At 41.3% G+C, this 22,114-nt stretch overlaps 1 protein-coding gene across 4 annotated transcripts in view; it reads right to left on the bottom strand.

Annotated features, from left to right (window-relative positions):
• Positions 1-6,172: 6,172 nt before the first annotated feature.
• pidd1 (p53-induced death domain protein 1) overlaps positions 6,173-22,114 on the bottom strand; it is a 56,690-nt gene continuing 40,748 nt past the window's right edge. For 2 of the 4 annotated variants that reach the window (XM_061969519.2, XM_061969520.2), the window contains 3 exons: positions 22,004-22,111; positions 12,114-12,310; positions 6,173-6,625 (listed from right to left, as the gene is read on the bottom strand). In XM_061969519.2, coding sequence (XP_061825503.1) covers positions 6,367-6,625; positions 12,114-12,310; positions 22,004-22,111 — 564 coding nt within the window. In that variant the 3' untranslated portion in view covers positions 6,173-6,366. The remainder of the gene's footprint in view (positions 6,626-12,113; positions 12,311-22,003; positions 22,112-22,114) is intronic. The other 2 variants (XM_061969521.2, XM_061969522.1) reach the window with 2 other exon arrangements.

Genomic DNA, 22,114 nt, shown 5'->3' with positions numbered 1-22,114 from the left:
CAACTTCTTTGTCACGGGTTGCTGGCATCAAATTCTAAAGTTAATGATTACTTGCAAAAAAAATATGTTTATCAGTTTGAACATCAAATATGTTGTCTTTGTAGCATATTCAATTGAATATGGGTTGAAAAGGATTTGCAAATCATTGTATTCCGTTTATATTTGCATCTAACACAATTTCCCAACTCATATGGAAACGGGGTTTGTATATCTATAGCAGTGATTCTTAACCTTGTTGGAGGTACCGAACCCCAGCAGTTTCATATGCGCATTCACCGAACCCTTCTTTAGTGAAAAATAAAATGTTTTGTTTTTTTCAAATTCAAGACAAAGTTATATGTTTTTTTACTGGTGCACAAAATGAACCATGCATGAACATCACCATGAACAAAACCAACACAGTGCATGAACTCCCAACAAATTAAACACCTGCAAATGAGTGTGACTTCTGCTGTTGCCTTATGAGAGACCAGCTCAGAAATGCGTGGCTTCACCTTGGCAAGTGCCACTCTCATTGTCATGTCAAAGTCTGTTCTTTTTCTTCGTTTTTATGTCCAGCATCCTCGAAAAAGGATTGCTCGCAAAGATATGTTGTAAAAAAAATGGTATTAAAAAAATTCCGGGGCTTTTTTTCCGCAATAACTGGATACTTTCCCATTTGTCGACACCAAAACGTTGAGAGCGTTATTGTTCTGAAGAGCTGCTGTTGAACCTTGGCTCTGCTGAATTTCAACGATTTCGTCGAGGTATTTATCATAGACATTTGCCGTCTCAACAGCAAACGTGAATGACAAACACATTTCGGGAGAACATCCGCACCGTAAGACAACATAAACACAACAGAACAAATACCCAGAAACCCTTGCAGCACTAACTCTTCCGGGCCGAGTGTCTGAGACCCCTGCTGTAAAGCCACATATTTAATTAACATTTAAAATGGCTACTATGTAAATAGAACTTGGAATAAAAACAAAAACTTGCATAGAAAAAACTATTACATAATTTGTTCTGACAGTCAACACATCAGAGCATATTATAGCAAACCACAGGAAACAATGCAAATATGCCGTTTGATAGTGAGTAAAATAGCTTTAGAAATTATTCAATTGGCTGTCCGTTAAAGGTTTGTGCATTTTGAAAATGAAAGTAATTGACAAAACGTGTTGAATACCTTCAAGTGCAACTAGAGCAGGGGTCGGCAACCCGCGGCTCCGGAGCCGCATGCGGCTCTTTGATCACTCTGATGCGGCTCAGCAGCTTACTTGCTGAACCCCCCAATTTTCCCGTGAGACTTCCCGATTTCAGTGCCTCTCGCAGAAAACTCCCGGGATTAATATTCACCGATTTTCACCCTTACAGCTATAATAAGGGCGTGCCATGATGGTACAACATTTGGCGCCCTATACAATCTGTATTAACAGCGTGCCAGCCCATCAATTGTTATACAATATACATCTTCTGCTTGCACACGTACGTGACAGCAAGGCATACTTTATCAACAGCCACACAGGTTACACTGACGGTGACCATATAAAACAACTTTAACACTCTTACTAATAATGCGCCACACTTTGAACCAAAACCAAACAAGAATGACAACCACATTTCGGGAGAACATCTGCACCGTAACACAACATAAACACAACAGGACAAATACCCAGAATCCCATGCAGCCCTAACTCTTCCGGGCTACATTATACACCCCTGCTACCACCAAACTCCGCCCCTACCCCAACCCTGCTCCCTCACACATCAACACCCCCCCCTCCCCCCCCTCCCTCCCCCCTCTCTGTACGTCGGTTGAGGTGGGCGGGGTTTGGTAGCGGGGGTGTATAATGTATCCCGGAAGAGTTAGGGCTGCATGGGATTCTGGGTATTTGTCCTGTTGTGTTTATAACCTGTGTGGTTGTTGACCAAGTATGACTTGCTGTCACCTACTTGAACAAGCAAAAGCTCCATTCAACATGTGGCTGAACAGGCACGCTGGTTGTAGTGGGCGCTATATGCTGTACCATCACGGCACGCATGACGCTGACAAGCGCTTTTTAATTAAAACCCGCGTGCCGCACCAGCTCAAAAATTCCATATAAAGGTGTGGGCAGCGTGTCTGAGACACCTGGTTAATACATAGCACAAAGCATAAAAAAATCATTGTATGCACTGTTATTTCATTTAAAATTTCAAAAATTTTGCGCCTCCCGTTGTTTTCTATAATTTATGAAACTGGTCAAAATGGCTCTTTGACTGGTAAAGGTTGCCGACCCCTGAACTACAGTGTAGTATATTTTCTTGGCATTTACCTTTCCATTGATACTACTTCTTTGAGTTGAGTAAAATAATAGCTTACCTCTCCCTACTTTTGTTTATCAAATTATGCTTTAAGAGTGATGGAACAATGATGACAGGAATGGGATAAATATTCCAACAATATTAGAGCATCACGTTATTTTGTGAAACTGACAGGTAGCTAAAATGGCTTCTAAGTGAATTATTTAAAAAAAACTCAGCCTTGTTTTGCTCTTATGGTACAATAGTTTGACCTGAGAAATAAGAGCAACAGATACAAGTGTTTGCTTATCCTGCCAGCTCATAGTGGAACCTATGCGGTTCAACGTTAGTTCAATTGAGAGTCAAATGGATGGAAAGTGTTAAGACAACATGGTTGAATGAAAACATGGGTAAGTATCAGTCAATATTGTCAAATGTGACAGGTTTTTATTTTAATAAAAACTCATGTATTGCTTACACTAATAAGAGTGCGTTGAAAAGGGGCTTCAGTTTTTTGTTTTTGTTATTTAAAGGGGAACATTACATACCTGCCAACTTTTGAAATCAGAAAAACCTAGTAGCCAGGGTCCAGGGGCCGCAGGCCCCGGTAGGTCCAGGACAAAGTCCTGGTGGGGGGTTCAGGCTTTGCCCTCCGACGCAAAATGATTATTAGCATTCAGACAGGTTAAAATGTTGCTAAAACCATCACTTTTCTATCAGTCTATCATATATGTTGAAACTTTCAACAACTTGAAAGAATAAGATTTTTGAGAGTATTTGGTTCAAATTACACAATATAAATAAGACATGTCATTATTGATATTGCAGACATTATTGTAACAAGAATCCCACCAACACGTCTTCCTATGAGGAAGCAGTGCCTGGGGAATCTGTGGTGGGCTCTTCTATTTCTGGGGCTGAGGTTGCTGAGGTAGTTAAAAAGCTCCTCGGTGGCAAGGCCCCGGGGGTGGATGAGATCCGCCCGGAGTTCCTTAAGGCTCTGGATGCTGTGGGGCTGTCTTGGTTGACAAGACTCTGCAGCAACGCGTGGACATCGGGGGCGGTACCTCTGGATTGGCAGACCGGGGTGGTGGTTCCTCTCTTTAAGAAGGGGAACCGGAGGGTGTGTTCTAACTATCGTGGGATCACACTCCTCAGCCTTCCCGGTAAGGTCTATTCAGGTGTACTGGAGAGGAGGCTACGCCGGATAGTCGAACCTCGGATTCAGGAGGAACAGTGTGGTTTTCGTCCTGGTCGTGGAACTGTGGACCAGCTCTATACTCTCGGCAGGGTCCTTGAGGGTGCATGGGAGTTTGCCCAACCAGTTTACATGTGTTTTGTGGACTTGGAGAAGGCATTCGACCGTGTCCCTCGGGAAGTCCTGTGGGGAGTGCTCAGAGAGTATGGGGTATCGGACTGATTTTGGCGGTCCGCTCCCTGTATGATCAGTGTCAGAGCTTGGTCCGCATTGCCGGCAGTAAGTCGGACACGTTTCCAGTGAGGGTTGGACTCCGCCAAGGCTGCCCTTTGTCACCGATTCTGTTCATAACTTTTATGGACAGAATTTCTAGGCGCAGTCAAGGCGTTGAGGGGAACTGGTTTGGTGGCTGCAGGATTAGGTCTCTGCTTTTTGCAGATGATGTGGTCCTGATGGCTTCATCTGGCCAGGATCTTCAGCTCTCGCTGGATCGGTTCGCAGCCGAGTGTGAAGCGACTGGGATGAGAATCAGCACCTCCAAGTCAGAGTCCATGGTTCTCGCCCGGAAAAGGGTGGAATGCCATCTTCGGGTTGGGGAGGAGACCCTGCCCCAACCAAGAAACTTCAGGTCAAAATTTTGGTTTATGAAAGAAATATAAATAAATATAAATATAAAACTTCATAACATTTTTCAAATTAATAAAGAGTAATAGAATAGTATGATAGTTATATGTTACTTGTTTTGAACATGTTATCGTTATCACAAATAAAAAGATATACTGTACACAGAAATTATTTTTGATTTGATTTATTGTTTATGTAATAAAAGATTTACTTAAAATTTTATGTTTTGTGAGTTTTTTTATGCTACGAACTGTACTTACCGGCGATGTAAACCGAAGGAGACATTTCCGTAATGAAAGCTGCAACACCCTTTTTAGATCCCATCATCACTGCAGCATTATCGGCAGCAAAGCAAACCAAATTCTGCCAAGGAATTTCGTTTGAGTCTATTTCTTCCGCGAGTATTTTGTAAATGTTTTCGCCTGTGGAAGCCGTATTGCATTCCCTCGCTAATTCCTCCGTGTCCGATCGAAGAATCTTGTCTGCACAAGGTGCAATTCGCGTAGTTTTCACCCTTTTTGGAACGGATAATTATTCCCGGATAGGCTTTTGAATATTCTTCACGGAATGACTGCAGTTTTCTTTTCGGTTTAAGACTCGTTTGCGATTTTTCTGCGGCTGATTCCATGATCGTTCGCTCGTTTGGAAACAATGGCAACTGGTGCCTCGTGCTTGGCAGCGGTGCTATAAATAGCCTCGCGCATGGCATTCGGAATGGCTCGATAGGAAGTTACGGGAAGCAGTGTCGATTGTCATTGTTGTTACGCGATTTCGTGAATAAAACTTTAAAAAAAAATTTGTTTTTTAATTAATGAAAAACCGTATTTTTTATCACTGCAACCGTAACCCGGAATAGGTTGATGAAAACCGTACTAATTACGGGAAAACCGGAGTAGTTGGCAGGTATGATTATCACCAGACCTATGTAAGCGTCAATATATACCTTGATGTTGCAGAAAAAAGACCATATATTTTTTTAACCGATTTCCGAACTCTAAATGGGTGAATTTTGGCGAATTAAACGCCTTTCTAATATTCGCTCTCGGAGCGATGACGTCACAACGTGACGTCACATCGGGAAGCAATCCGCCATTTTCTCAAACACCGAGTCAAATCAGCTCTGTTATTTTCCGTTTTTTCGACTGTTTTCCGTACCTTGGAGACATCATGCCTCGTCGGTGTGTTGTCGGAGGGTGTAACAACACGAACAGGGACGGATTCAAGTTGCACCAGTGGCCCAAAGATGCAAAAGTGGCAAGAAATTGGACGTTTGTTCCGCACACTTTACCCACAAAAGCTATGCTACGACAGAGATGGCAAGAATGTGTGGATATCTTGCGACACTCAAAGCAGATGCATTTCCAACGATAAAGTCAAAGAAATCTGCCGCCAGACCCCCATTGAATCTGCCGGAGTGTGTGAGCAATTCAGGGACAAAGGGCCTCGCTAGCACGGCAAGCAATGGCGGCAGTTTGTTCCCGCAGACGAGCGAGCTATTGACCCTAGCTTCCCTGGCCTGCTGACATCAACTCCAAAACTGGACAGATCAGCTTTCAGGAAAAGAGCGCGGATGAGGGTATGTCTACAGAATATATTAATTGATGAAAATTGAGCTGTCTGCACTCTCAAAGTGCATGTTGTTGCCAAATGTATTTCATATGCTGTAAACCTAGTTCATAGTTGTTAGTTTCCTTTAATGCCAAACAAACACATACCAATCGTTGGTTAGAAGGCGATCGCCGAATTCGTCCTCGCTTTCTCCCGTGTCGCTGGCTGTCGTGTCGTTTTCGTCGGTTTCGCTTGCATACGGTTCAAACCGATATGGCTCAATAGCTTCAGTTTCTTCTTCAATTTCGTTTTCGCTACCTGCCTCCACACTACAACCATCCGTTTCAATACAGGCGTAATCTGTTGAATCGCTTAAGCCGCTGAAATCCGAGTCTGAATCCGAGCTAATGTCGCTATAGCTTGCTGTTCTATGCGCCATGTTTGTTTGTGTTGTCATCACTATGTGACGTCACAGGAAAATGGACGGGTGTATATAACGATGGTTAAAATCAGGCACTTTGAAGCTTTTTTTAGGGATATTGCGTGATGGGTAAAATTTTGAAAAAAACTTTGAAAAATATAATAAGCCACTGGGAACTGATTTTTAATGGTTTTAACCATTCTGAAATAGTGATAATGTTCCCCTTTAACAGCATTTTTGTTTGGCAGTACCTGCATCTGAGACTACAGTTGTGCAGCTAAAACAAGGGCACATTAAAATAAGGAAGTCACGTGTCGGCCACCTGCACACACTCCTGCTGACTTTCACAGAGGGGCTGCTCCTCCGCCTCCAGGCCCACTCTTCTCAGCGACTCATTGTACTTTTGCCTTCCTAGGCAGACTATGTCCTCGAGCTCATCTGCAATGTCTTTCCTGCCGCTCTGAATCATGGCAGCCGCCAATCGCGAAACAGCCCCGGGCCCGGCGTTCGTCTGTCCTTGGGCCCAAAGGAAGAGCATGTCCAATACCATCGCACCAAGATTGTCCCTAGTGAGGAGAGAAGACTGTCACATTTCACCACATCAAGTGGAGGCAAGAACCAAACTACCAACCCCGTTTCCATATGAGTTGGGAAATTGTGTTAGATGTAAATATAAACGGAATACAATGATTTGCAAATCTTTTTCAACCCATATTCAGTTGAATATGCTACAAAGACAACATATTTGATGTTCAAACTGATAAACTTTTTTTTTTTTTTGCAAATAATCATTAACTTTAGAATTTGATGCCAGCAACACGTGACAAAGAAGTTGGGAAAGGTGGCAATAAATACTGATAAAGTTGAGGAATGCTCATCAAACACTTATTTGGAACATCCCACAGGTGAACAGGCTAATTGGGAACAGGTGGGTGCCATGATTGGGTATAAAAACAGCTTCCCAAAAAATGCTCAGTCTTTCACAAGAAAGGATGGGGCGAGGTACACCCCTTTGTCCACAACTGCGTGAGCAAATAGTCAAACAGTTTAAGAACAACGTTTCTCAAAGTGCAATTGCAAGAAATGTAGGGATTTCAACATCTACGGTCCATAATATCATCAAAAGGTTCAGAGAATCTGGAGAAATCACTCCACGTAAGCGGCACGGCCGGAAACCAACATTGAATGACCGTGACCTTCGATCACTCAGGCGGCACTGTATCAAAAACCGACATCAATCTCTAAAGGATATCACCACATGGGCTCAGGAACACTTCAGAAAACCACTGTCACTAAATACAGTTGGTCGCTACATCTGTAAGTGCAAGTTAAAGCTCTACTATGCAAAGCGAAAGCCATTTATCAACAACATCCAGAAACGGCGCCGGCTTCTCTAGGTCCAAAATCATCTAAAATGGACTCATGCAAAGTGGAAAAGTGTTCTGTGGTCTGACGAGTCCACATTTCAAATTGTTTTTGGAAATATTCAACATCGTGTCATCTGGACCAAAGAGGAAAAGAACCATCCAGACTGTTATCGACGCAAAGTTCAAAAGCCAGCATCTGTGATAGTATGGGGGTGCATTAGTGCCCAAGGCATGGGTAACTTACACATCTGTGAAGGCACCATTAATGCTGAAAGGTACATACAGGTTTTGGAACAACATATGCTGCCATCTAAGCGCAGTCTTTTTCATGGACGCCCCTGCTTATTTCAGCAAGACAATGCCAAGCCACATTCAGCACGTGTTACAACAGCGTGGCTTTGTAAAAAAATAGTGCGGGTACTTTCCTAGCCCGCCTGCAGTCCAGACCTGTCTCCCATCGAAAATGTGTGGCGCATTATGAAGCGTAAAATACGACAGCGGAGACCCCGGACTGTTGAACGACTGAAGCTCTACATAAAACAAGAATGGGAAAGAATTCCACTTTCAAAGCTTCAACAATTAGTTTCCTCAGTTCCCAATCGTTTAGTGAGTGTTGTTAAAAGAAAAGGCCATGTAACACAGTGGTGAACATGCCCTTTCCCAACTACTTTGGCACGTGTTGCAGCCATGAAATTCTAAGTTAATTATTATTTGCAAAAAAAAAATAAAGTTTATGAGTTTGAACATCAAATATGTTGTCTTTGTAGTGCATTCAATTGAATATGGGTTGAAAAGGATTTGCAAATCATTGTATTCCGTTTATATTTACGTGTAACACAATTTCCCAACTCATATGGAAATGGGGTTTGTAAACATGATATTAAAGCCACCATCTGGATGAATAGACTTCTTAAGTATTGCAAAGTGCTTTGGGCACTGCTCAATTAGAAACATTAATGTGCACACGTGTATTTTGTAAATATTGATCACACTAACTAAACACAGCAAAGACATGAAAAAGAACCAAATGTTTCATAAAATGTATTCCTAATTCTCTAAATCATGGCATCAATGTTGTCTCCTTTGCTGGTTCCGCCTGCGGGATGCGTCATGCAAGCATGCGACGCAGGGGGAGGGCCAGATGAGCATCAGCATGTATGTGTAATCTCCTGCAATGCCCCAGATGGTTTAGCAGAATCTGACAGCGCGGATTAAAACAGTCGGAATTCGCTACAATTTCTGCAGTCACGTCACATATCACTCTCAGATATTACACTCTTTTAGCAGCACTAACACATGCACACATCCATTTCATCTCTTACATATTCATCTGTAAGTGCTTTAAACATAATACTGTAATTGTATTTTGGTCTGACATGTTTTTATATATTTTAATAAAATATTTCAGTAAGCGGAATAGGTGACAATACAATTTATTTTTGGATTCAATTGCATTCGAGCAGTGGTTCTTAACCTTGTTGGAGGTACCGAACCCCACCAATTTCATATGCGCATTCACCGAACCCGAACCGTAATCATAAAATTATGTTATTATATTAAAGAAATACTAATAAAGATATATTTTACAAACGGAAAGTTACAGGAATGTACACATGATCCCATGTTTACATCTCATTGTGCAACATGTGAATGTTTTAGTGGGAACTAAATGCGATATCTGAAAGGGGTACACATTATTTCCAAAGTAGGACCCCCCACCCAGACATATAATACTAGTACACAGCTCATGAAAAACAATGTTACAGTCATTGTAAGTGGGCCAAAACACTTATATTAGAAAATAATCTCATGGAAATGACTGCTGTCATTTGATTACAGGTTAAGAACCACTGCTTTAGAGACCCCTTTGGAACAGTAAAAGACAATCTTTTTTTTAAGGCAAACAATATACATTTTAGCATATTTGCACCATCAGTGAATTTATATTTCACATTTATTTTGTTTATGTTACTTCTTAACTGGTCAAAATGTATTTGAGGACTTGATCGTCAATACCTTAAAATCCTCCAAGTCAATGGTGTAAGAGTGGCAGGAAGAAAAGCTCCGGCACATTTAGAGTGGAGCAGTGGTTCTTAACCTGGGTTCGATGGAACCCTAGGGGTTCGGTGAGTCGGGCTCAGGGGTTCGGCGGAGGTCGAGACACACCCGACTCATCGTGTAAATAAAAACTTCTCCCTATCAGCGTATTACGGATATGGCAACAGCTGACTGATTTGCAGGTGTGTAATTTGTTGTGAGTTTATGCACTGTGTTGGTTTTGTTCTTTGAACAAGGTGATGTTCATGCACGCTTCATTTTGTGCACCAGTAATAAAACATGGTAACACTTTAGTATGGGGAACATATTCACCATTAATTAGTTGCTTATTAACATGCAAATTAATGACATATTGGTTCTTAACTAGTCATTATTAAGTACTTATTAATGCCTTATTCGGCATGGCCTTATTATAACCCTAACCCTCTAACCCTGGCCCTAACCCTCTAACCCAACCCTAACTAAATAACTCTAAATTAAGTCTATGTTCCCCTAGTGTCCAAAAAACTCTAAAGAGTACAGGACCATCAAATTCCGGAGGGCCGGCCTCAGGAAAAGCCTGATCCCTGCAGCTATAGCTGCCCTTAAAGGGGAACATTATCACCAGACCTATGTAAGCGTCAATATATACCTTGATGTTGCAGAAAAAAGACCATATATTTTTTTAACCGATTTTCGAACTCTAAATGGGTGAATTTTGGCGAATTAAACGCCTTTCTATTATTCGCTCTCGGAGCAATCACGTCACAACGTGACGTCACATCGGGAAGCAATCCGCCATTTTCTCAAACACCGAGTCAAATCAGCTCTGTTATTTTCTGTTTTTTCGACTGTTTTTCGTACCTTGGAGACATCATGCCTCGTCGGTGTGTTGTCGGAGGGTGTAACAACACGAACAGGGACGGATTCAAGTTGCACCAGTGGCCCAAAGATGCGAAAGTGGCAAGAAATTGGACGTTTGTTCCGCACACTTTACCGACGAAAGCTATGCTACGACAGAGATGGCAAGAATGTGTGGATATCCTGCGACACTCAAAGCAGATGCAATTCCAACTGGACTGGACAGATCAGCTTTCAGGAAAGGAGCGCGGATGAGGGTATGTCTACAGAATATATTAATTGATGAAAACTGGGCTGTCTGCACTCTCAAAGTGCATGTTGTTGCCAAATGTATTTCATATGCTGTAAACCTAGTTCATAGTTGTTAAGTTTCCTTTAATGCCAAACAAACACATACCAATCGTTGGTTAGAAGGCGATCGCCGAATTCGTCCTCGCTTTCTCCCGTGTCGCTGGCTGTCGTGTCGTTTTCGTCGGTTTCGCTTGCATACGGTTCAAACCGATATGGCTCAATAGCTTCAGTTTCTTCTTCAATTTCGTTTTCGCTACCTGCCTCCACACTACAACCATCCGTTTCAATACATGCGTAATCTGTTGAATCGCTTAAGCCGCTGAAATCCGAGTCTGAATCCGAGCTAATGTCGCTATACCTTGCTGTTCTAACCGCCATGTTTGTTTGTGTTGGCATCACTATGTGACGTCACAGGAAAATGGACGGGTGTATATAACGATGGTTAAAATCAGGCACTTTGAAGCTTTTTTTAGAGATATTGCGTGATGGGTAAAATTTTGAAAAAAACTTCGAAAAATAAAATAAGCCACTGGGAACTGATTTTTAATGGTTTTAACCCTTCTGAAATTGTGATAATGTTCCCCTTTAACAGCAGGCCCGGCCGACCTGTCTGACAAGCCTGTAAATGTGTGTTGGTCATGTAGGATGTCTTTTTGTTATTTTTGTTTTTGTGATGTGTAATGTCTATTGTTCAAATGTACGGCAGTGAAAATGAATTTCCCCAAGGGGACCAATAAATCTACATCTAAATTTAGTCTTTGTTACTTAGAATATGTTCCCCATACTAAAGTGTTACCAAAAACATATAACTTTGTCTTGAATTTGAAAAAAAAAAAACATTTTATTTTGCACTAAAAAAGGGTTCGGTGAATGCGCATATGAAACTGGTGGGGTTCGGTACCTCCAACAAGGTTAAGAACCACTGGAGTAGAGTCATTTGGCACCACCGTTTGGATTGCGTGCATAACACTCTACGCTCCAAAATGAGGAATGTTTAAAAAAAAAAAAAAAGTTGGGTGTTGAAATGTTGCCCCTTGACAAACTTGCGTCGCACGAATTGCACTCAGCTCTTTTACTTCCTCTGTATGAAAAGTAACTCCACACAGCTGATATGAGGCCAACTAAAAGTGTTTGCTAGCTGCCTTTCTGTTGACGGTAAGCTTCGCAAAGTTGACCATTTACATTATAGTTTGGGTTTTGGTTATATATTTTTTCCAATAGTTGTTCAAGCATATTTAGCCAGCATCAGAGCAATAACAATCCTAACTATCAGATCAGACCATCCCTAGAAGAAATACCATCATGTTTGTGTCAGTATTTATTTCTGTAGTATAGATTTCCCTTAAACTTGGTGAAAAAAACAAATACATGACGAGGCTCTGTTGTGTGTATGAATGATACTCAGTAATTCAGTAAAATAAACAGAAAAGCTTAGTATTTGCAACATTTCTGGATCCACTGTGATTAAACGTGTTTTTGTGTGTTTGCCAGCACTAACCTGTATTTGTACTGGATGCGCTCTAATTCCTGGTATTTTAAACCCAGATTGATGCCAATAATGTGCCAATCCTGTCCAATCCGGAGAGAGATTGACAGCAAGTTGGCTTCTGTCAGGTAGCCGCTCTCTGGGTCTCCCAAGTTCAGAGGAGGTATCTGGAACTCTTCCACTATGTACTTGTTCTCCGAATTGAGAGCCTAACAGTAGACCAGGATGGAGGCATTATGAACAAACAGTCTGTACTATGTTTGCTTCAGATTTACATGGAACAGTGCATCCAAGCAAATTGAATTGAACAGAATAACACAATCATGTGCATAATATTTCAATGACTAACCCATATCTTACCACTGCTAGTATGCCACTCTTCTATAGGTACATTCACAATAATGTATTCATCAAACAACTTGTTCATTATTGTACAAACCCCGTTACCATATGAGGTGGGAAATTGTGTTAGATGTAAATATAAACGGAATACAATGATTTGCAAATCATTTTCAACCCATATTCAGTTGAATATGCTACAAAGAAAACATATTTGATGTTCAAACTGATAAACTTTTTGCAAATAATCATTAACTTTAGAATTTGATGCCAGCCACACGTGACAAAGAAGTTGGGAAAGGTGGCAATAAATACTGATAAAGTTGAGGAATGCTCATCAAACACTTATTTGGAACATCCCACAGGTGTGCAGGCTAATTGGGAACAGGTGGGTGCCATGATTGGGTATAAAAGTAGATTCCATGAAATGCTCAGTCATTCACAAACAAGGATGGGGCGAGGGTCACCACTTTGTCAACAAATGCGTGAGCAAATTGTTGAGCAGTTTAAGAAAAACCTTTCTCAACCAGCTATTGCAAGGAATTTAGGGATTTCACCATCTGCGGTCCGTAATATCATCAAAGGGTTCAGAGAATCTGGAGAAATCACTGCACGTAAGCAGCTAAGCCCGTGACCTTCGATCCCTCAGGCTGTACTGCATCAACAAGCGACATCGGTGTGTAAAGGATATCACCACAAGGGCTCAGGAACACTTCAGAAACCCACTGTCAGTAACTACAGTTGGTCGCTACATCTGTAAGTGCAAGTTAAAAGGCGAAAATCGTTTATCAACAACACCCAGAAACGTTGTCGGCTTCGCTGGGCTTGAGCTCATCTAAGATGGACTGATACAAAGTGGAAAAGTGTTCTGTGGTCTGACGAGTCCACATTTTAAATTGTTTTTGGAAACTGGACGTTGTGTCCTCCGGACCAAAGAGGAAAAGAACCATTCGGATTGTTATAGGCGCAAAGTTGAAAAGCCAGCATGTGTGATGGTATGGGGGTGTATTAGTGCCCAAGACATGGGTAACTTACACATCTGTGAAGGCGCCATTAATGCTGAAAGGTACATACAGGTTTTGGAGCAACATATGTTGCCATCCAAGCAACGTTACCATGGACGCCCCTGCTTATTTCAGCAAGACAATGCCAAGCCACGTGTTACATCAACGTGGCCTCATACTAAAAGAGTGCGGGTACTAGACTGGCCTGCCTGAAGTCCAGACTTGTCTCCCATTGAAAATGTGTGGCGCATTATGAAGCCTAAAATAGCACAACGGAGACCCCCGGACTGTTGAACAACTTAAGCTGTACATCAAGCAAGAATGGGAAAGAATTCCACCTGAGAAGCTTAAAAAATGTGTCTCCTCAGTTCCCAAACGTTTACAGAGTGTTGTTAAAAGAAAAGGTGATGTAACACAGTGGTGAACATGCCCTTTCCCAAGTACTTTGGCACGTGTTGCACCCATGAAATTCTAAGTTAATTATTATTTGCAAAAAATAAATAAAGTTTTTGAGTTTGAACATCAAATATCTTGTCTTTGTAGTGCATTCAATTGAATATTGGTTGAAAAGGATTTGCAAATCATTGTATTCCGTTTATATTTACATCTAACTTAATTCTATCCGCATCTAACACAATTTCCCAACTCATATGGAAACAGGGTTTGTAGTTGAGGTTCGAGTGTCTATAGTAGCTCTAATTAGTAAAGTGAGTGCGTTATCTTGTCCTCTCAAATATATAGGTGCAAAATGTTTGTCTTCAGACAAAGTTTTTTGTTTAAGACACAAGACACATATCACAAACAGATGGAAACCATGCTCCAAGACAATGACACATACAAAGTATTGAAAAAAGACCCCGGAGAGGAAAAGAAAAGGACGTTGAAGACATTACCAAAGGTAGTACTAGAATCCAACTAAATAACACAACCATTTAATACCCACAGCCAACGTTACCCCTGGTATATATAGAACTACAAAAATACACAAGAAAAACACACTATTATGACCAATAGTTGACAGCATAGGTTAACTCCAATATAACTTTGGTTGATATTGTCAGCTCCCTGCTCGCTAACACAAAACACCACTGCAAGAACTCCCAACAGCTGACACAGGATCTAAAAAACATAACTCTTAAAAAGAATGAAGCATTCATATCTGGTGATGTCCCCGCATTGTTCACAAAACCCTGTAGATGTAACCCTTCATATTCAATCAATCAATCAATCAATGTTTATTTATTTAGCCCTAAATCACAAGTGTCTCAAAGGGCTGCACAAGCCACAACGACAACAACAACAATATTGGCACAGAAAGACTCAAACAAGACAGAACCCTCAAAACACGCACAAACTTGACAATAACCAAATCAACATACTTCCAGTACAACTCTGATATATAGACAGAAAGAAGGTTTCACCACGGGAGACCCACTACCCACTGTCATGAGCAACTTTTTCATGGGGGACTTGGATAAAATAGCCATTCAAACTGCATCCCTGCAATACAAACCAATTATTTGAAAGCATTATTTAGACCAGTGTTTTTCAACCACTGTGCCACGGCCGTGAGATACAGTCTGGTGTGCCGTGGGAGACGATCTAATTTCACCTATTTGGGTTAAAAATATTTTTTTGCAAACCAGTAATTATAGTCTGCAAATGATGTGTTGTTGTTGAGTGTCGGTGCTGTCTGGAGCTGGGCAGAGTAACCGTGTAATACTCTTCCATATCAGTAGGTGGCAGCAGGTAGATAATTGCTTTGTAGAAACAGAAACAGCGGGAGGCAGTGTACAGGTAAAAAGGTGTCTAATGCTTAAACCAAAAATAAACAAAAGGTGAGTGTCCCTAAGAAAAGGCATTGAAGCTTAGGGAAGGCTATGCAGAACGAAACTAAAACTGAACTGGCTACAAAGTAAACAAAAACAGAATGCTGGACGACAGCAAAGACTTACTGTGGAGCAAAGACATACCTGCCAACTTTTGAAATCAGAAAAACCTAGTAGCCAGGGTCCAGGGGCCGCAGGCCCCGGTAGGTCCAGGACAAAGTCCTGGTGGGGGGTTCAGGCTTCGCCCCCCGACGCAAAATGATTATTAGCATTCAGACAGGTTAAAATGTTGCTAAAACCATCACTTTTCTATCAGTCACAGTGACTTTTCAAAACAAAAATATTACAGCAAAAATCATATGGGTTGATTGACATGTTTATTCTGTAAGCTAACTTCAATAGTTTGAAATTATTTTGACAGTTAATGCCAGTTATCCTGTCAACCTTTCACAAGACTTCAATTTGTTAATTGAAAGTATAAACAGTATAAACACTAAATTGGTGTCATTATTAACTTTCTGTCCAAGCTTGTATAATCTACTGCCTTGTTCAATTGTAAAAAATATTCTGTGCCTAAAATTCACATTTCTATCACAATTATCATACTGTAAACATGGTAAGCTAACTTCATTAAAATTAATAGTCCTGTCAATAGCATGGAATTACAATTCAAATGTAGTTTTTTTGTAAGCCTTTCAAAAGAATTCAAAATATGAAAAATTAATGAAAATTAATTTAAGCCATCAGACACTTGAAAAGTGGCACATCACATCTCTCATGTAATCATTTTAACTTTTCAACAGAAATAGCACTGCAAAAATATTAAGGACATACTTCTGTATTTTGGTAGTTATGCTGTCAACATTTAACAAGATTTCTTCAAATTGGACTTGAAAGCATAAATAGTATAAACACTTTTAACAGTATAACAGTACTAAACAATTCCAATAGATAACATTGGTGTCATTACCTTTTTGTTTGCTCAATTATTGCCTCCGTAAATAAAACTTCGGCATTTATCACATCCAAAGAATCTGTTTGGGCGACGAAAAACGTTGAAAGTTTTCCACTTGTATCGCTAGCAACGGCATTAGACTTGTGTTTTTTTGTCCCAACGTGGTCTTTTACATCGCTAATTCCTCCGTATCCGATCGAAAAATCTTGTCTGCACAAGGTGCAATTCGCGTAGTTTTCACCCTTTTTGGAACGAATAATTATTCCCGGATAGGCTTTTGAATATTCTTCACGGAATGACTGCAGTTTTCTTTTCGGTTTAAGACTCGTATGCGATTTTTCTCCGGCTGATTCCATGATCGTTCGCTCGTTTGGAAACAATGGCAACTGGTGCCTCGTGCTTGGCAGCGGTGCTATAAATAGCCTCGCGCATGGCATTCGGAATGGCTCGATAGGAAGTTGCGGGAAGCAGTGTCGATTGTCATTGTTGTTACGCGATTTCGTGAATAAAACTTAAAAAAAAAAAAAAAAATTGTATTAATGAAAAACCGTATTTTTTATCACTGCAACCGTAACCCGCAATAGGTTGATGAAAACCGTACTAATTACGGGAAAACCGCAGTAGTTGGCAGGTATGCAAAGACGGCGTCCACAATGTACATCCGAACATGACATGACAATCAACAATGTCCACACAAAGAAGAATAAAAAGAACTGAAATATTCTTGATCACTAAAACAAAGCAGGTGTGGGGAATAGCGGTGAAGGAAGACATGAAACTGCTACAGGAAAATACCAAAAAAAGAGAAAAAGCCACCAAAATAGGAGCGCAAGACAAGAACTAAAACACTACACACAGGAAAACAGAAAATAAGTCAGGGTGTGATGTGACAGGTGGTGACAGTACACCTACTTTGAGACAAGAGCTATAGTGATGCATGCTTGGTTATGCTTTAAAGTCATATCCAACAATTGCGACAACGACTTTTTACTGTCAATATCAGCTGCTGAGCTTCAGTTTTTAATGATTTCTGCTGATGGTGTGCCTCCGCATTTTTTCTCCGAAAAAAATGTGCCTTAGCTCAAAAAAGGTTGAAAAACACTGATTTAGACGACATGTTAGAATTAACTAAGACTGGATACACACAAGAGCTTACAGATCACTTGAACACAAACAGCACTGGTAACGCGTGAAGAAGAAATAAACAGGACAATATCATTTCTGGACGTAAACTTACACCACAAAGAAGATGATAACATTCAAACCAAAGTATACATGAAACCCACACATACGGACCAGTACCTTCTTTGGACATTAGAACATCCCACTGCAAACAAACTCAGTCAGAACCATTTACAACCAATAATGGATGAAAAGGACAAGCAGGAGAAAGAAAAATACATCCAACATGCTCTCACATGCTGCCAATGGGCTATGTAGAGAGGAAAAAACAAGCAAGGCAGAAAAAAGACAAAAACAAAAAACAGGAAACCGCCACAGGAAATAAAAATATGACAACCCTACCATACATCAGAGGACTAACAGAACCCATACAACGCACTAGAGATGCGCGGTTTGCGGACACAAATTATCCGCGGGTCGGGCGGTTGAAATAAAAAAAAATTAGATTTTATCCGCGGGTCGGGTCGGGTGGTTGAAATTTAAAAAAATTAGATTTTAAATAGATTCAGGCGGGTGGCAGTTAAACCAATTCGGAAATATATATACATAGTTAAATGTTGTTACCCACATACGAAAAATGAGCAGGCACCTGCAGCATATGCCACAACAGAAGAAGAAAAAAAAAAAAGACGGCAACGCCGGCAGCAAACGTGGTACGCGACAAACTAAAAAAGGGAATACTAAAGACCAGGGGAAAAAAAGGCCAGAAAAGTTCAGCGTGGACTCGTTTTTATGAGGTTGTAAATCAGGATGATAGTAATGCTGGCTACGTGATTTGCAAGAGCTGCGACGCTGTTTATGTCTACGACAGTCACAAAACCGGGACATCTAACATGGTGCATCACATTTGTGCAAAACCCCGAACCTCCACAAACACCCTGAGCATGAGCAGTTTCGTCCGCCGTGATCCCAGAAGAGTGCCACAGGATGTTAAAACAAGATAGAACGCAGCTGCCTGCAGCAGTTTGAGTGGCGCGAGCGCGCTTGGAGGTGCGCTCAGCGCCGCTCCCAGATGATTGCGCACTGGTGTGCGTCTTGACCGTGACAGCGTGGCACGCATTGAATGTCTCTGCTACATTGGATCAGTCTCCTTTCTTTAACAGGCAAAAGCTTTATAACCTCACTAATGCCTTGCATCGTCTATATTAGATATATAACAACGGGTGGGTGGCGGATGGCGGGCGGGTGCGGTTTTGAATAAATGTTAGTTCGGGTGGATGGCGGATGGTTGACGACTTTTGTGATGCGGTTGCGGATTAAATAATTGCCTATCCGCGCATCTCTACAACGCACCATGAAAACATTTCAAATAAACACAGCAATAAAACCATACGGATAACTACGACAACAACTCGTACACACAAAAGATACAATAACACAGGGTTAGAAAATGTGACGTCATCTACGAACCCCCATGCATATATTGGAGAGACCGGACAAACTTTCAGCACTCGGAAAAAAGAACACAAAAACGAATGCGAGGAGGAGACAGTTGCAAGGTTTAACAGAACACAAAAACAAACAGCAGAAGAAAAGAAAAAAAGTGCTATAACAGACAACTGCAGGAGGAACAGTCACCTCATGGACTGGGACAAGAAAAAGGTCATATCATCGGAAACCAATAAATACAAGAAATGGATCAAGGAAGCTATGGAAATCAGGAAGCGAAGGGCCTAAACCATGGGTGTCAAACTCTGGCCAGCATTTTGGCCCGCCGTGTAATTTCACTTGGCCCTTGAGGCGATATCAAATTAACACTAGAGATGGCCCGCCGATTATATACAGTGGTGGTGCCGCGGTAACACCGCATTCACCGCTACTTCTCATACTTGGTAACCCTCCCGTCACGTCTGCTTTTCATCCAGTCCAACGAGTGCCGGCCCAGTCACATAATATGTGCGGCTTCTGCACGCACACACAAGTGAATGCAACGCATAATTCATCAACAGCGATACAGGTTACACTGAGGGTGGCCGTATAAACAACTTTAACACTGTTACAAATATACGCCACACTGTGAACCCACACCAAACAAGAATGACAAACACATTTCGGGAGAACATCCACACCGTGGTGGTAGCGGGGGGTGTATTTTTAAGTGTCCCGGAAGAGTTAGTGTTGCAAAGGGTTCTGGGTATTTGTTCTGTTGTGTTTATGTTGTGTTACGGTGCGGATGTTCTCCCGAAATGTGTTTGTCATTCTTGTTTGGTGTGGGTTCACAGTGTGGCTGTTGATCAAGTATGCATTGCATTCACGTGTGTGTGCGTACAGAAGCCGCACATATCTTGTGACTGGGCCGGCACGATGTTAGAATGGATGAAAAGCGGACGTGACGACAGCTCTTAGAGGACGTTAAAGGCAGTGCCTTTAAAGCACGCTCCCAAGACTGTGGTCCGGGTGGACTACGAGATATAATGACTGATGAACACCTTCGTTCGATAATGAAGGTTGCCTCAGCTCAAAGCCTGAGCCCCGACATTAATGAACTAGCATCCAAGAAAAGATGGCAGGTATCTGGCTTGGGCACATCAGATTAGATCAGTGTGTTGCAAACTGAGCAGTTTAAAGTCCTGAATGGTTGGTTTATTCATTGTTATTTTATTTTCTAATTTATTAGCCTGTGGAAAAAGTTAATGTTGATATTTACCTCAGAAGGCTGCAAATAGAAAAAAAGCATTACATTTTTATTTAAATTGTATTTGATATGCCATTGATATTTTTTAATTATTATTGTTATTATTTTAAACTCGATTTTGCATGTCACTATAAAGTTATATAAGCCTTGCTTGTTCAATATTCAATGCAAAACGTGTTTGGGTCCCTATTAAAAGGTTAAATTGTTCAACCTCGGCCCGCGGCTTTGTTCAATTTTAAATTTTGGCCCACTCTGTATTTGAGTTTGACACCCCTGGCCTAAACCATCAATAGGGATGAGGGGGCATACATGCTTTCGCACACCTGGGACGCTGTCATTCATCGGCGACGCCAGGGCGGAGAACAGATATGGCCGGGTCAGGGAACTTTAATTTGAAAGTTTTCCCGATCCAGTCAGCTGTTTTTGACACGTCACACCAGGACATACTTGCCAACCTTGAGACCTCCGATTTCGGGAGGTGGGGGGGCGTGGTCGGGAGTGGGGCGGGGGCGTGGTTGGGGGCGTGGTTAAGATATATATATATAAGAAATACTTGACTTTCAGTGAATTCTAGCAATATATATATTTTATTACATATGTATATATATATATATATATATATATATATATATATATATATATATATATATATATAAATAAAATAAATACTTGAATTTCAGTGTTCATTTATTTACACATATACACACACATAATACTCATCTACTCATTGTTGAGTTAAGGGTTGAATTGTCCATCCTTGTTCTATTCTCTGTCACTATTTCAGAACACACACATTATACAAATATACATTATAAAATCAATAAGAAAACGGGAGCTCTAATTTGGGAGTCTGAATTAGGATCAGAAGTTCCTATATAAACATTGCGCACTCACGTCGCCTTTTTGTATTGATTACTGCAGCTGTGCACTGGATTCATTCACAAATACAAACTACAATTCACAAACACTTTAGAGTTAGGCTCCACCATCAGAATGTGTACTTAAACTTATAAAGATCACATGGATATTATTCAGTGAGTTGATTCACCAAAACTAACCTGTTATACAGGAGAAAAAAGCACACAGGACGTTTCAATTGTTCACAGACTGGTCGCGCTCATCAGGATGACAAGACACTTCCGGTCTGCAGGTGATAGCATTCAATTGGGAAGAAACGCCCTACTGCCCCCTACTGACCACTGTGAATACTGATAAATGTGGAACGACAGCTCCAAAAACTAATTCAAACCACAAAATAAAATAAATAAATCAACACAAAAATGTGACACATTATGGGTAGGTCACATATGCATGTACAGTAGATGGCAGTATTGTCCTGTTTAAAGTGTCACAACATTGCTGTTTACGGCAGACGAACTGCTTTACGGTAGGTAGACCAAAACGTGACTGCTGTTGTTGTGTGTTGTTACCGCGCTGGGAGGACGTTAATGAAACTGCCTAACAATAGACCCACATAAGAAACCAAGAACTCGCCCTCGATCATTAGCTGTTTATATTATGGGAAAGCGGACGTGTGAACAGGCTGTCAACACGTCACTCAGGTCCGCATGGAGCTGGAGGGGGCGTGGCCTCCAGCTCCGCCTGAATTTCGGGAGAAAATTTGTCCCTGGAGGTTTTCGGGAGAGGCGCTGAATTTCGTGAGTCTCCCGGAAAATCCGGGAGGGTTGGCAAGTATGCACCAGGAAGCTACAACAGCTCTGACGAAGGCTGAAGTTTTAGCCAAAACTGTCAGCAGGTAAGAAACCTCTCTTACACAAAAAACTTTTTCTGCACACAATAATTTTGCACCTAATATCTAATTAGGTCGTGCAAGTGCACCTTATGATGTCTCTGGTATAACAACATTAGAGTGACACAAATAACAGTCCCCCAAAAAACACAGGTACAATCTATTGTATGACATTAGATCATGTCCAAATGTAATGTACTGAACTGACAGGAAGTCTCAGTGGTAATGTTGCCAGCCACTGGCTGTCCTGTCCCTTCCTCTTCCTCGCTACTTCCTCCGGCAAATGCCTGGAACTCTCCCCTCTGTAAAAGGAGACCTG

Source organism: Nerophis lumbriciformis, linkage group LG10 (genome assembly GCF_033978685.3).
Source record: "Nerophis lumbriciformis linkage group LG10, RoL_Nlum_v2.1, whole genome shotgun sequence".
Taxonomy (NCBI): Eukaryota; Metazoa; Chordata; class Actinopteri; order Syngnathiformes; family Syngnathidae; genus Nerophis; species Nerophis lumbriciformis.
The sequence above is the reverse complement of the archived record's forward strand: the minus strand, read 5'-3'. Positions and strand labels throughout refer to the sequence as shown.